Below are 15,605 nucleotides of genomic sequence, written 5' to 3' on the forward strand. Positions count from 1 at the left end.
GCGTCACATTTATACATTTTCATTGGATTCTCCATTGGTTTGTTTCTTGCTCATGCGAACCTCTTGACTGTAGCACTTCTTGTCAGTCCCTTTTCCAACAACTTCAGCTGTGTTCTTGCCTTCTTTTTCTTTTCCACATTTCTTTATTCCTTAGCATGTGTCTTTCTCCAACACAAATGGAAAATTAAGAGCCTATACAGCTCCTCATTTTCTTCCTCCTTGATAGCCACCTCACATTGCTATATTCACAATCATTTGATTCAACCCATCCTTCCACCACACTCCATGAGTGCAGCGACGGCTCCCGAAAATTGTGACTGGGGGGGTTATGGGGAGGGGGCTTAGGGTGGGGCTAAAATCACCCTTCCACCACCCCCGCCTAACCCAACACCCAACCCACCGGTACCGTCCCTGCATGAGCGCGGCCAACAACATAAATTAAGTACAAAAGTTTAAGTTGTGAACAGTTACAAAAAAAGACCCCAACACAGTCTCAGTTTACACAACATAGACGAATAATACAAAACCATCAAACACTTGCACACTCACCCCTACACGTATGCACACAAAACATGCGCACGCACACACACACACACACACACACACACACACACACACACACACACGTGTGCGGCTGCACACGCGCGCACACACACACACACACACACACACACACACACACAAACACACGCGCGCACACACACACACACACACACACACACACACACACACACACACACACACACACACGACTAACAATCCATGGTATACAATTATTCAAAATACCTGTGGAATAAAAAATATAGCTGGTTATGTGGCCTGATATTATAACTAGTTTTCATGTGATTGAGTCAATAACATTCAAATGGCATGAACAAATAAAATAATTCTTCAAATTGTTTTTTCTTTAACAGAAAATTATTTAAAGACTAACCAGCAGAAAAACTTCAGGGCTGTGTTACGTACTCCATTCAGAGGATAAGAACACTTTCATCAAACCTTGCCTTTAAAAATAAATACAATCAAATATTACAGAAATATAAATTAACTAGACAACCTCGGAGAGGTCGCAATTTTAAAAAATTGCAGAGTGTGGTTGCCGCAGTGGCTTACATATATATACCCCTCCCACTGATATTGCCAGCCTGTTACAGTTTCAAGTCACACCTTAGATCGTGTGTAAGTAATTCGGAGGGGATTTAACCCCCGAAATTCTGGTTTTCCGACAAACGGTTACATTTATCGCGTTTGCGGCGCCCCCTATGGATGAAAATGGAATTGCTTTTGGAACTCGGTTGAACGAACCACCCCGGACATGTGATTCAAATTTTGGATGGATTGGACATTCCGTTCGTGATTTATGGCACTCTTCGTGATATAGGCCCCTCCTACTGACTTCGGAAGACGATTACGGCCGAACGATACGCACTACCGAAAATCTGCGTTTCTGTTTTAATCGGATGGGTCCAGAGATCACGTGTACATATTTTTGTGAGATTTGGACAAAATCTGTAGGAGGAAAAGCAAAAAGTGTGTTTTGGACAAAATTCAAAATGGCGGAAAATCCATCATGGCGGAAATGGGCGTGGCCTATATGGGGAGATGCGTCATGACCCAAGGAATCCAGGGAAAAAATAATTTTGATTTTACGACATACGGTTCAAGAGTTATGAGCCAAAAGGTAAAGTGGGCTGTTATAGCGCCACCATGAGGCCGACCTAAAAAATTATAATTTTAATTAATTTTAGTGATAATTAGGAAATATTCCTCCAAGTTTTGTAACTATAATGCTGACAGTCGCAGAGGAAAAAATACTTGAATGTGATTTTTTGCATTTTTCCATTGAAGTCAATGGGATAATTTAATTCACTAATAAATTCATATCAATTAAACTATACAACATTTCTCTTAGCAAAGTACACGCACACGATTCCCGATTTTTCCGGTCAATTTGACATATGGCTCAAGTGCGTACAGTCAAAACTGAGGGAGGGGTAGTGCGTCAAAATAAAGACTAGTGGAAGAAAAATAATAAGTGGAATAATAATAAAGTGTTACAATTACAAGAGTCTGGTTGCCCTGTTGGGCAACCACACTAATTAAAGGCTTTGTCAATATATTACATGGATCAGTCAGATGTCATACATGGACAATCCAAGAGAGGGCATCGTACGTATATGTACATTCCAAATAAATGGCCATCCGCACCAAACACGATAACTCAATTATAATAATTATGTTGTCTGGTGTTGACTCTCACTCTTATCAAAAGGTGCCAGCCAACGGATGAAACAATAAATAATAAGAGTATAGCCGCACACTCATAGCTGCCGATGCAAATTTTGTGGACACAGTCAGAGACAGAATAGTGATGTTTCGGAGAGACTAAGCTGCCTCCTTCAGTGACTCTCTACCATCCACTACCAATGTTTGTTTTTAAACAATATATTTATGGTTATTGTTTCATTATCGTGCTTAGTGGGGACAGCCCATAAGGCTTCCACGTGGTTTCAGAGGTCTCAATGTTTGAGACATGTACAGCAATTTTCCATGAATATTGTGATTGAAACATAAGGTTGCAATGCATGTTTTTGTCTACATAATATAATTTGTGAATGGGGCCCTCCCCATGCTGTTACTTGAGTCATTTTAAATCAAATGAAAACTGTTCATAAGAGATCATAAGAGACTTTGATTTGATTCTCTTTTCACACATTTTGTGAACTCTAAAAGAAAGAAACTATGCTCGCATGTATTGCATTTCACATTCCAATCACTATATGTAGAAAAGCAATGCAATGTGAATTTGATCAATGTGGCGCAGCCTGTTGCTTGGGTTGGGGGCGGGGCTGCATTTTACTTACTAATGACAAAGGACACATCCTTGACTCTGTCTTTGGGGTCTCCTTGGAGCCTCATGAACTCCTGTTCCCACACTTTGAAAGTGTGAAATTATTCTCTAATTATACAACAGGTCGTTTCGAGGAAGCAATCTGATTGGTTGAAACAGCTTCTAGCCGTTCCTTAAACCAGCGCAAAGGAACACCATTAAAAACAAAGATTTCAGCTGTGCTTTTCTCCCAGAGTGCAGCAGACTAGTTTCTTGGGACATTTGTGGTCGTATAGTGACTACATCTTAAAAAAAGAAGTCTGCGATTAATTAATTATTATTATATATTTTCTTAACAATCATTTAATTTAATGGATGGCAGTATTATCCCCTGTGGCTTGTAAAGGAGGGGAAAATAAACTATCCAATTTTAATATTGTATGCAGTGAGTGAGCTGGTTGTCAGTTCAGTTATTGCTAACCCATAAATGTGTCTTTAATTAGCTTGTCAATATTTTGACTTTCATCTGCTGGCGTGACCAAATAGACTTATTTTTAGAAATCATGTGCTTATACCAAACAAGACCCAAATAAATCCTCCTCCACCTCTTCACCTTCAATCAACTCTTCTCAACTCCGAGTTGCAGGAAGCAGCTATCTCCACACGGGGGCAGCAATGACCATGACGGACGAAGGCAACAGCATGGAAATCACAGACAATGCCAGGCGGCTGCTGGACGATTTAGCTCGTCCGTGGCCATTGTTCCTGTTCCACTTGGAGCTGTTTCTTTCTCTAACACGAGGGGGCTTGCCAGGGTTGGTGGCTGGTGTTCTTGGGGGTTTGTTGTAAGGCGGGGAGTAGGGCCCGTAGCCTGGCCAATCATCGTTGTACCGCTCACCTTGGTCTAGGCCCCCTGAGCCGCTCCCTTCCTCACCTGGAATGACAATTAAAGAGGCCTAAGACTGCGTTGTGTACACAAGTTAGACACAAATGTTACTTGTACATCGTCACTGCCAACAAGAGTCTACATTGAGGGTCAACAATAGTGGTAGTTTCTCTTTGTGGTAATTCAATAAATGGCGGTTGGAGTAAGAAATAGAATGTATGAACACAGTGAGATATGAGAGCGACCAAGAAGAGAGACAGGCCAAGGAAAGGAAACTCCCTCCATCATAAAAGTTCCTTTAAACATTAGAATGTACCTCCCTGCACCATTCAGTACACATAATATGCATGCAAGATTACAAATAACTTGAGTACCCAACTTTATTGTACTTTTTCAACAGAGGGCAGTGATAATCCAAATATATATAAATATTATATTATTAATATACATGCTGTCTGCTCGTTATCAATGGCTTCTCAGTGTTTTCACCCTTTACCTGTACTATTGTCAACTGTATTTTCTATTTTAAATTACCATCTTGAATCAGTGACGAGACGTGTCAGCCAGATCAGAAACAGTTGATGACTGTGTAATGCATGACATATCTCCTGCTGCCAAATGTATACATACAAAACAAATTTAAATTGTTGTAGTTGGGTGCATGTGCACATTTGTGTGTAATAGTCAGGTAGAAGAGCAACTAACTGTCTATGAAGTCGGTGTCCTGGCCGGCCTGTGCATGTCTCAGTTTGTTGGTGACCACCCTCAGCTCCATGATGAGTTGCCTGGTCCTGACGTCCGGCCGGGCAATGTCCACCTCCACCTCCGGGTTGTTAATCTGACTCACCAGCCCGTCGCCCGTCACGTCAGGGAGGTACCTGGAGACACACATAGCCTTATTAAATGCATACATGAGTGATTCTCAACATTTTTCTTTTCAAGGACCCCCAGTTTGCATAAGCATTAGACTTTGATTTGATTCAATACCATTTTGTTTTTAAATCTCTGGGACCCCAATCTACACTGCAAAATCACAAAAGTGTTAATTTAAGATGAGTTACAGAGCCATTATGGGTCCATTTTGACTCTGCTGGTCCCTGCTTCAACTTTGGAAAACAGTAGCATGCATGATGTACAGATAATGCAACATTATTTAATTATGCTCCATTTCTCACTCAGATTGATTGATTGACTGAAATACCTTATTAGCAGTTTGCAAAAAAAGCAGACAAAAGTACAGTTCATTACAAGGTTTGGCACACGCAAATGAATGCAAAATGTACAAACTGAATTCTGAAAACTGAATCTAATTCATGCGGTCCTGTTGTTTACTTACACACCCACACAAGCGAACGTCCTCAAACACTTCCATGTGCAATGCTGTTACCCAAGAGCTCTCTCGCTCCCAGCTCTCTCCTAAGCACTCATGGGTGAATGTCAAATAAACCGCATTTCTCTCCACCCGTTTATATCCTCGCACCTTTACTTGTCCCCACCCCAACCCGTATTGCCTCTCCTCCTAATATTCTCTCACACACGCATTCACACACATGCGTGCACACAAACCTCCCACGCGTCTGGCCATTCCAGCAGCGCTCCTCGTTGGTGATATCGGCGGCCATCTTGTCGTCATTACAGATGGTGTGTGGGAGGGACACCCAGAAGCCTCGCATAGGCCGCAGTCGCTCCTTCAGCTCTGTGACCTGGAGAATGGAGGCGGGATGAAGGAAGGATGAACTGCTGTTGATGACTCACAGAGGCTTATTAAATCACTTTCTTGCTGTGTTTGCGGGAGTGTGAATGCGTTGGTGCCAAGAATGTAGAAAGAAATGACTCTCTCCTCCACCCACCAGTCGATCCAGGTTAGTTCCAGCGGCCGTGGTTGGTTTTTCCTCAGGACTGTAGGTGTGGAAGGGCCTCCTGTTGGTGCCAGGCTCTTTGGGGGACCGCTTTGACCGTCCCGGAGCTGGCCGGGGGCTTCCACAGCCTTGGAACACCTGGAGGGAACAACAATAGTGGAAAAATATATAATGGACATCGGGGTGGTTCACCACCGTGAAAACTGTGGCTCGAATCCTCCACAGTGAATCCGGCGTGTATTCAAACAAACAAACAGAATTCGCTGGGTAAGGACAGTATGTTCCTTCCTATAATAAAATGTTAGGGATATTTTGGCGATTTTGGTTGATTGGAACATGGACAGTGATTATTGTCGTCATGGATTTTGTTATGTACGGTATTCCACATGAATTTCAATAGCTAATTAAAGTAGGGGTACACGATTATGAAATTATGACCGATATCCGATCTCCGATTATTTGCAGGGTCATATCTGCTGATACCGATTCTGACCGATTTTATACAGAGGACCACAATGGAAACAAGTCTAGGCCCTAGGGGCTTGGCCCAAAGCCTGTTAATAAAGTATTCAATCAATCAATAAATAGCCTATACTCTTTTCCAAGTGTCTGTTTTCACAACTGAATGACTACTGAATGAGATGAGTACACAAATTAAATGTAGAAAAAGAAAAGGCTTTTGTTCTAGACTAGACTTTTGATATTTTTTACATTTAAAAAAATGTAGCTGGTGAAAAACGATGAAATAATCTTTGTATTTTTAGACCGTTCCGATACCGATATGGCCAATTCCGATTATGCTACCGATTAATCGTGCATCCCTAAATTAAAGACATTATTCCAACCTAAAGTCTTATACTGTAGCTGAGTGCAGTACAATTAAAATACTGATACATCTATATTTATTACAGTTAAATTAAATGTTTACATACATCTACAAGCATCCATTTTGTCTGTTTCCTCATCCACCCTCCCATGACACCCCATCGCCCCCCTCCCTTTTTTCTCTCTCACTCCAACCATTCATCTATTCATCCTTGCCTTTGTAGAGATGGTGACGCTGTTCTCCTGCATGTGCATGATAGCTTCGGACACCTTGACAGAGATGGAGTCTGCAGCCAGCTCAATGTTGAAGGGCCCCTCCAGCTTCTCTGACACCTGGTATAATGCATCTGAGGGAGAGATAGAGGAAAATGTTGAGGGGTGAGGAGAAGAGGAGGCAGAGCAGAGGTAGAAAGAGAGACGTTTCTCTAGTTTGTTTGCAGTGCAGTATAATAAAGCACAGAGAGACAAAGTATACAGTTAAATCCATACATTTAAAATACACAAGATTTATGTCTTACCCAGGATTCAAAAAGCTAAATAAATGTCTACTGCCGAGCTAGGCCAGAAAGCCTGTTTGGGCAGTGCAGGATATGTATTACGCTTTGAGCTTCATGCAATACCTTTTGTCAATGAGTAGTGGTCCATACGTGACCAAATAACCACCCTGTAAGAGCAGGAAGACAACCTCTAACCACCACAGTGTGTGTAGGTCTGGTCTGTCTGTTTAAGCACTGATTGTCTGTTTGTACCATGACCCACACACAAGGAAGGAGGGGTAATTACAACCCAGGGTCAATTGGTCACACCCACCCACCCCCACACACACACACACACACACACACACACACACACACACACACACACACACACACACACACACACACACACACCTTTCTGTGTATCGTCCAATTTTATAAACAGCTATAGTGTGTAGTGTCTGAACACAAACATAAAATGCCATTGACAATGGATGGAGAATTTACGTCATATGTGTCTGAGCAAATCGGCTGAGTATGTCGGTGGCCACCCTTGGCCAATAAGGGACCTAACGTATACAGAATGATGCTAAATAATGCAGTGAAAGACAACTTATGAAAATATCTTACTGCAATGAACAGAGAGAGAGACAACGAGAGAGGTGGAAAACAGAGAGAATGAAAGCAATGGAGAGCAGGATGAGTGGTGGAGGGAGGAAGGGGGGCTCATTGGAAATGGAGCCAGTGGTGTATGAGGAGGAGGAGGGAGCATTGTGGAGGCAGAGAGGACATGGAGGAAGGCTGAGCTGTTTGATGAAAGCGCGGAGCAAACGCAGGAAGACGGATCAATTGTAAAGGAGGAGGGAGGCATGAATGTTTAATGAACGGCCAAATCATTAGGGGAAGGAGGACAGACACCAAACGGAGCACACGGAGAATGAAAGAGACAGCACCAAAGGGGGTGCTAGTTTCATGTGTAGCAGGGCTCCACACTAACTTTTTTTCACCACTGTGCAAAAGTGAATGTAATCCGTCCCCAAATTATTTAAGTTATTAATTAATTATCATTATTATTTGTTATTTCTAGTGAAATATGCTTGGAAGTCCTTTAAAACGATAAATTACTTTTCTTGTAACCACCGCGCTCTGACTTCTGGTGCGCTATACACTTCGATCAACATCAAGAAAATAAAGGTACTGCGTCGCACACAGTAGCAAGAGTGAATTTGAACTTTTTTATAATTTTTTATGACAGTTTGTGACGGCCTGATCACTTACCAATAAAGTTATTCCATTCAGTGTCAAGGTCAGCCTGATTGGCTAGGCAGCCCTTCATGACATTGAGGCAGAGGCCGTGACAGGGGCGCAGGGTGGGCATGCCCCGGCACAGGGGACAGTACCACTGTCGCATCAGTGCACGCACACACTCTGAGCCTGCAGTCAACTGGAATAACAAATGTGTGAAATAATGAACAGATGACTAAAATGCAATTAAAGACATTTGGTGACATCGTGACCTGTGGTAGCTACGTTCGCTGTTAGGACGGCGAATCCAATAATTCCGTTTGAAACAAAAACAGGGACGTACTGCTTCAAAACGAATGCTGCAGGGCCCTACCGCTGAGGTTATTTTGGAAGCAAATGTCAGGGGGCAGACATTCAAATTGTAATTTACATAATATGTTGTCAATAACAATGGTTCTGGCAAAGAATAACTAAGGCCTATCGTGTGAAGAGCCAGTAAACAGCAATCAATCAATCAATACATTATTTAAAAACTGCCAAATCACATGACAATTTGTCTCGACAAAAGAGCAGGACAGTGGTTCTCAAAAATCCAGGGACCCTCAGGGTCCCTTGACCTTTTAATGCTTGATATTAAAAGGTTTGAAAACCACCAACATTCCCCCATGAGCAAGCACTTGGCGGCAGTGGTATAGGAAAATCATATGGATGATAGATCTCGGCATCCACAAGGGAACAGCTTGGCTCCAATGTGGCCAATGTGACGTCTATGATGTATCTGTAATATATGACTCTAAATTTGGGCAAGGTTTCAGCTCGATCCAAGCCCCTTTGACTTCCGTTATAAAATGTACATTAGATCAAAATTCAGAAAGTATAAAACTTTGGAAGTGCACTTCTTTGGCATACTGGAAGTGTGCCTATACAAAGTTTGGTTATGATCATTGTCGCGGCTTGTGAGATTTCCCCTGGACGCACGCACGCACGGATGCACGCACACACGCACGCACGGGAAGATGGATTTATCTGTATTGTCAGGGAGGAACTTGGAAAATGAGATTAACAATCTCGCCTTTGGTTGTCACTCGCACACCATGGTGGCATTCTCCTATAACCAACTCAGCCAAACATCCATTACAGATCACCAGACACCACTCGTGGAGCAACGTACCTTTGTTGCTTTGTTCACAATGTCTCGACCAGTGGCTAAGGCTTGAGACAATGCTCTGGCTGCAATAAAGGCCCTGGACACCTGGACACAAATAAACAAAGACAAGAACAAAGTCATTCAAACATGACAACAATCTTCTGAGGGAAAAGAGCATAACGGGATTTAATCAATCACAGGTAGAATTGTGAGCGATGAACTGCCAAACAGAAACAGTTTTCAGTTGTTCACACAACATCAGACATTCACACACACACACACACACACACACACACACACACACACACACACACCTGTACGCGTAGTTTCCGCGGCACATCTCCAAAAGGCAGCAGCTGTTCAGAATGTTTGTTGACACACTCAAGGTAGTCCTCGCTGAACTGGTACTGAGGGTTGACTAGAGAGAAGACCCGCTCCACTAGTCTGGACCAGAACTCGGACAGAACCTCGGCCAGACTTACACTGCCCCCTAGTGGATAGACGACGTGCAAATGAACACGGTGAATTAAACTTTCTTCCTTCTGAATAGGGTCACATAATGCAATGGAATTCTTAGCATATATAAATAAATAATGGAAAAGGTCCATTACTGACACAAAAAAGGCTGTGTTCATGACATGTGGCATATATAGCTCCCCAACACAAAATCATGTCTGATATGCAAGACATGTTCATTTCAATACAGCAGACATTAAAAGGTGTTTTCATTTTATAATCATTGTGATCATTTAATTATGAGCCAATTCAATTATGTTTCAAATAAAGGCAGAGGGGCTGTTCAATTATGTTGGGGATGACAATTCAAACTGGTAGCCAGATCCTCAATTGGTACCTATCCATTATGAAGTTTACAGTGTGTGCTCCACAATTAAGCCTACACATGCTGTTTGGCAGACAGTAACAGGTTGACTAGCAGTAACAGCCTGTGACTAGGCTCGCCAGCAAGCTATCATGCCAAAACAACGCAACCCTGAACTGAAATAGAAACAACCTGGCATCCATGGCTTTCCAAATGTCTATCTTTCCATGGTGTTCTAATTCTCCATGGCATTCTACTTGAAAGACACTGCTGCTACTTTGACAACATTGGTCATTCCCACTACCTCAATAGGGATTTGGAGCAAGGCTATGCAACCCTAGAGAATCTAGCTATGACCATACCTGGAACTAACAGTCTTTGCTAAATGTTTTAAATAGAATAGAGCACCAAAGACGGTTTTTCGCTGTCATGGGAATTAATTTGCTCTCAGCTAAATTTATATAAATTATAATGAACTTCTACTGTCGCTCAACCTTGTGTCCAAAGTTGGAAAGTGGAAATCTCACCCATCTTGGCAAATTTGTATTAATATGGAAACATAATGCTACTGTTCCAGAATGTTTGCAAATGTCACAGAATTTGTAGATGGGCCTATGATTACCTATATTTGGTAATGTTGGGGGCCCCAACACTCACCCTCACCGAACTCCTTCCCTTGTAATTGCCTTCCACTTTGCACCCTGTGTGAGTGAGTCTCACACAGCACTTCTGATTGAGACACAATGTAATGTGGTGTATGATGGAGGTGTCTTGGACATGTGGAGGATATGTGGACTACTATGGCATCAGGAATGCTGGACACAAAGTCACAAACATTAAGATGTCAATATGTCAACTGATTAACTAACCGGAATAGTAACGACGCAGTTCCACAAACAGCTCCTGGAAGACGTGAGCGTTCTGTGTGAAGAGGCGTCCGTAGGTCTTGGTAAACATCTGGTTCATCGACTTCTCTGACAAGTCAATGAGCTCCCTGAAGAACTCTAACAGAGAGAGGACAGGCAGAACTGAGTCTATCTCCCACCCACTCCGCTCACTTTCCTCACTAACATCCATGCCAAGTTTCTGCATTTCTGTTGTGTTGACCCTAGCTCAACAGCGCAGGGGATGGTTACGTGATAAGGGGTGGATTTGTAAATCAGCTCTCCCACACTCGCTCAGTGTTATATATAGTACTTTGGTATTTTAATGAATCATCAACAGTTCCGTTACATAAACAGATGGAGGAGGGAGGAAAATAAGACGTATTAGAAGGAAGTAGAATTGTGATATTAATAAACATGTAGTCACACTGTAGTCTTTTTTCAACACTGCATTTATGGTATGAACAAATAGTTGAAAATAAGATTCCACTGTAGTTTCTTGTTAGTACTTTGAATTAAATTAGCTTTATTTGCAGTCACAGATTAATGTGTGAGTGAATGCTACAAACTTCTCATGCACTCACAAGTTTACAATGTGAAAACTAGCTGTGAACACAAGATAGCTAATAGCTCACTTTAAATTAATATTTCAGGGATTCTGCACATTTTCTCAACCACAGGGCTGATTTATGCTTCAGTGATAAACCGTCAAGTGAAGTGTCGCTACTCACTAGACAAAGCAACATATCTTCAACATATCTTCAATTGAGGCAAAAGTGTTGCCTCAATTGCCTCAACGGCCACTTTCACAGTTGTTATGCTGCATAACACAGTCGGGGCCCTCACCATCAAACTTGCGGTGTCTCTGGGTGAAAGTGGTCAGAAGGAACTGGCTGGTATCCTCCATGGCTTTGTGGAAATCTCTCTCACTCTGCAGGGCCAGCGTTTCCTCCATCTGGCTGGAGCAGCAGGTGTAGTCCTGGGGACACAGCCGCAGGTGCTCACCTGGTACAATGGGAAACCATTAGACCACAGCCCCAACTTCTACAGCCAATATAGGACAACAAAGGCAACGTAGATAATGACACTGAATTCTAAGGTAGTTGATCTTATTGTAATTGTATAGTTGTGTAGACTATTTTTGAGGGGCACTAGCTAGACCCTCCAATGCATGCATGGCTTTTGAAGATAACGTCATATGGCAGCATTTAGAGCACTAACATATATTGAATGGCAGCCAAGTCGATGGACTTTTAATGTTTGTTTAGGGCAGCAGTAAAAACAAACATTCACAACGTGAAACGTCATGATGTGGCCGATAGAAATACAGTGGGCGTCCCTCACTTCAAACAAGTCTGATTTTTCTGATATACAGATTTTGTCCCCACACGTCTCATATTTGAAATTGACAATATGACGTATGGCATATTGGCAACACAAACATTAAATGCCATTGACAATGAAAGGAAAATGTACGTCATATGCAGACAAGCAAATTGGCGAACCAATCACATACATTCAGTTGTTCATGACATGATGTATGAAGATGTGTAATGATAAGAGTACCCCTCACTTCACACGGGTGTGATTTAATTATACTAGAACCTGCAGCACCGATCCAGCCAATATGTCTGAGTCATAGTGACATCATGCCTAGGCCTATATATACAGTATGGGCATATCAGGTTTGTTTATGATTATATCTGAGTCAGAGTGACACCAGCCCTTAAGCCAATTTTAATATAGGATTCAACACTTTGATACTCATTTAAACATGAGCATGTCACTTTCCACACACACGCACTGCTTTCACTCCCTTCCATAGTTCAACAAAGGACATTCATTCCACTGATTCTTGATTTGACCATTTGGAAACACACACACACACACACACACACACACACACACACACACACACACACACACAGTCACACACACACACACACACACACACACACACACACACACACACACACACACACACACACACACACACACACACACACACACACACACTTGTATTGCAGTTTTACACAATTAGATAGGCTATAGCCTATACCAGAAGTAAATTGTCTTTATTCTATTACTGATAGACTAATTCATCATTAAAGACTATCATTACGACTATCAGCTCAAAACAGACATATTACAGCGAAAGTGGGCTCTATCATTCTCTTGTTCATCAACGTGTGCCATTACTGTCAGAAAATCTTATCAAAGATAAGGAAGTAATAGAAATTTGTAATTTCCCTGCATGAATAATTCAGACGCAATCTGTCTTTCTTTGTCAACTCAGGTTGGGCCTTTGATATGTTTGAGGTAATGATATGTAAATGACAACCAAGTAAATGTCAACCAATAAAGACAACAATCTGGCTTTAGGAGAAGGTATTGCTAGGGTAAAATTAATCTTCAACGCAAACCTAAATAGACATGACTTTTGTATTTAAAACATTGTCTGAATTGTAATTGTAACTACTCCACCCTCTGCTTTTTCCCCTTTCTCTGCCTCTTTTGTTCTCTGTGTGTCAAGCTATTAGCCCTCTCTCTCTCATCCCACCATTTCCATTTCTAAAACTCCCTCTCCTCATCCCTCGTTCTCCTGGCCATCTGCTCCCCTTGCCCACGGGACAGTCAGCCAAGACTTAGAGATAGCCCAACACACACACACACACGCACGCACGCACGCACGCACGCACGCACGCACGCACGCACGCACGCACACACACACACACACACATACATGCACACGCACGCACACGCACAATCAATATTTCATCCTCTCAGTAACATACAGACCCAAATCCTTTGACAATATAATCATCATCACATACGCAACACTGCATTGGTCGACTTTCACTGAAGACTTAAAATTGCTCAGAAATACCACCTGCAATAAAGGCTTATGTCTCTCTTGACACATGCATGACACATGCAATCAATAATGCAATTATCTCACTGACTCATTATAGTGCCAAGCCCTTTAAACCTTTATACTCCTGCCTTACCCTTTGGGGCTTTAGGGCATCAGCTCTCTCCATCTCCCCACCCCTCACATGCGCGCGCACGCACGCGCGCGCGCACGCACACACACACACACACACACACACACACACACATACACACACGTTCAAGTTAGCATACAAGCACACAAATATGATATGGTTAGTCCATATTGTTAATCCCCGTGTTCCTAATTCTGATTATTATCCACTAAAGCCAGGCAGGCATGACTGAATACATAAATACCAGCTACCAGCCAAATACTAATTAGGGGCGAGGTTCTTTGTTGCGCCGGTGTTGACACTTTGCTCATCAGGGTCCAGTTCAAACAGCTGAGGCAGGGGGAACATGACTTGTCCTTCATTTAAATAAAGCCCACGGAATAATAGCATTTGGGACGGAGTTCCCCGTGCGAAACAGCTAGGATGATGATCATTTCGGAATTTAAGACGCCTTACCAGAGATTTGAGTCAGCGGAGCGGTGTTCGTGCTGTAGCCTTTCTCCGAGTACACCTGCCGGGTCTCGGTGCAGCTTCTCCCCGCTATCGCGGGGCCCAAAGTGTGTGACAGGGCAGCCAGCATGCAGGGCAGGACCAGCGGGTACCGGCGAAAGGAAAGCCGGGGCTCCATCTTTGTCAACACTTTAAATCCAGCAGCTGCTTTAACGGGCTAAATGAGACGTTCGCCAAATAGTGCAGTCTATGAGTCAAGTCAAAAAGCAAAAGTAGACTATTAGCGTCACTTGTAGCCTACTATACACTGTAGTACTAGTATGCCAACTCGTCTAGTTCTCGTCTGTTAAATCTAAAATACGCGTCTAATCATCTCCTCTATATCGCCTCAGTAAATCATTTTCAGATAAATCCACCTCCGGCTGAGGACTGACATATGTTTTCTTTTTTTTCTCCTTTTCTTTTTTGTGCCTATAGCAGTACTCCTTCCCTCTACGAGGCTGCTGTACATACAGGTTTAGACGGGAGCATGAATGGGTCCTCGCAGCATCTCTCTGTAGTTTCAGTTTGCAGCCTATCAGTCGCGGCAGAACAATGGACCAACAGGGAGGGAGGATGAGCTGCCTGCCTGCCTGCGGTGGAGGGGAGGAGGGGGCAGCATCATGGGGCAGCATGGGTTGGTTGGTGGCGACTGTTGCAGTCATGGGGCAGATAATCTATCCCATAGCCAAGACAAGTGTTGGGTCCCGACTCCCTATGGTTGGGCCACGACTTGCTAGAATTGGTTGCCAAGCAACCAACATTTAAGGAAAAAAAATCAGGATGGACACAATTGAAAATATAATCTAATTAGTACCAATTAAATAGCTTGAAGACATATCTTTTTCACAAGAACACTAAAGAAAACTAAATATGCACTACAAAACCATGAGGTGGATTAATGTCCATAGACAGTGTCCAACAATGAACAGTGAGTATTTTCAGAAAGTTGATATATTTTGAGAAATGTGACATCCAAGTCCCTATACTATATAGCCTAGTCTGGAAACACTTATCCTTGTAAATTGTAGGCCTATTGGGCCTATTTGTTCATTGGCTGCAAGTATAGCTACCAAAATAGACTACCAACTACCAAAGATAGAGTGGTTGACTCTTGACTGAAATAAAATACGCATTGT

General features: G+C 42.6%; 1 protein-coding gene across 1 annotated transcript; it reads right to left on the minus strand.

The window, feature by feature from the left end:
• Positions 1 to 3,483: 3,483 nt before the first annotated feature.
• gpc2 (glypican 2) lies at positions 3,484 to 14,605 on the minus strand (the record flags this gene model as incomplete). Its single annotated transcript, XM_080773427.1, has 11 exons — positions 3,484 to 3,764; positions 4,422 to 4,594; positions 5,283 to 5,419; positions 5,567 to 5,713; positions 6,617 to 6,747; positions 8,155 to 8,320; positions 9,293 to 9,373; positions 9,583 to 9,758; positions 10,958 to 11,092; positions 11,819 to 11,977; positions 14,434 to 14,605. 11 exons carry the CDS (start codon positions 14,603 to 14,605, stop codon positions 3,484 to 3,486), a joined length of 1,758 nt encoding a protein of 585 aa, XP_080629553.1.
• Between the last annotated feature and the right edge of the window lie 1,000 nt (positions 14,606 to 15,605).

This window comes from Protomyctophum bolini (assembly GCF_963924005.1).
Source record: "Protomyctophum bolini genome assembly, chromosome: 10".
Classification (NCBI taxonomy): Eukaryota; Metazoa; Chordata; class Actinopteri; order Myctophiformes; family Myctophidae; genus Protomyctophum; species Protomyctophum bolini.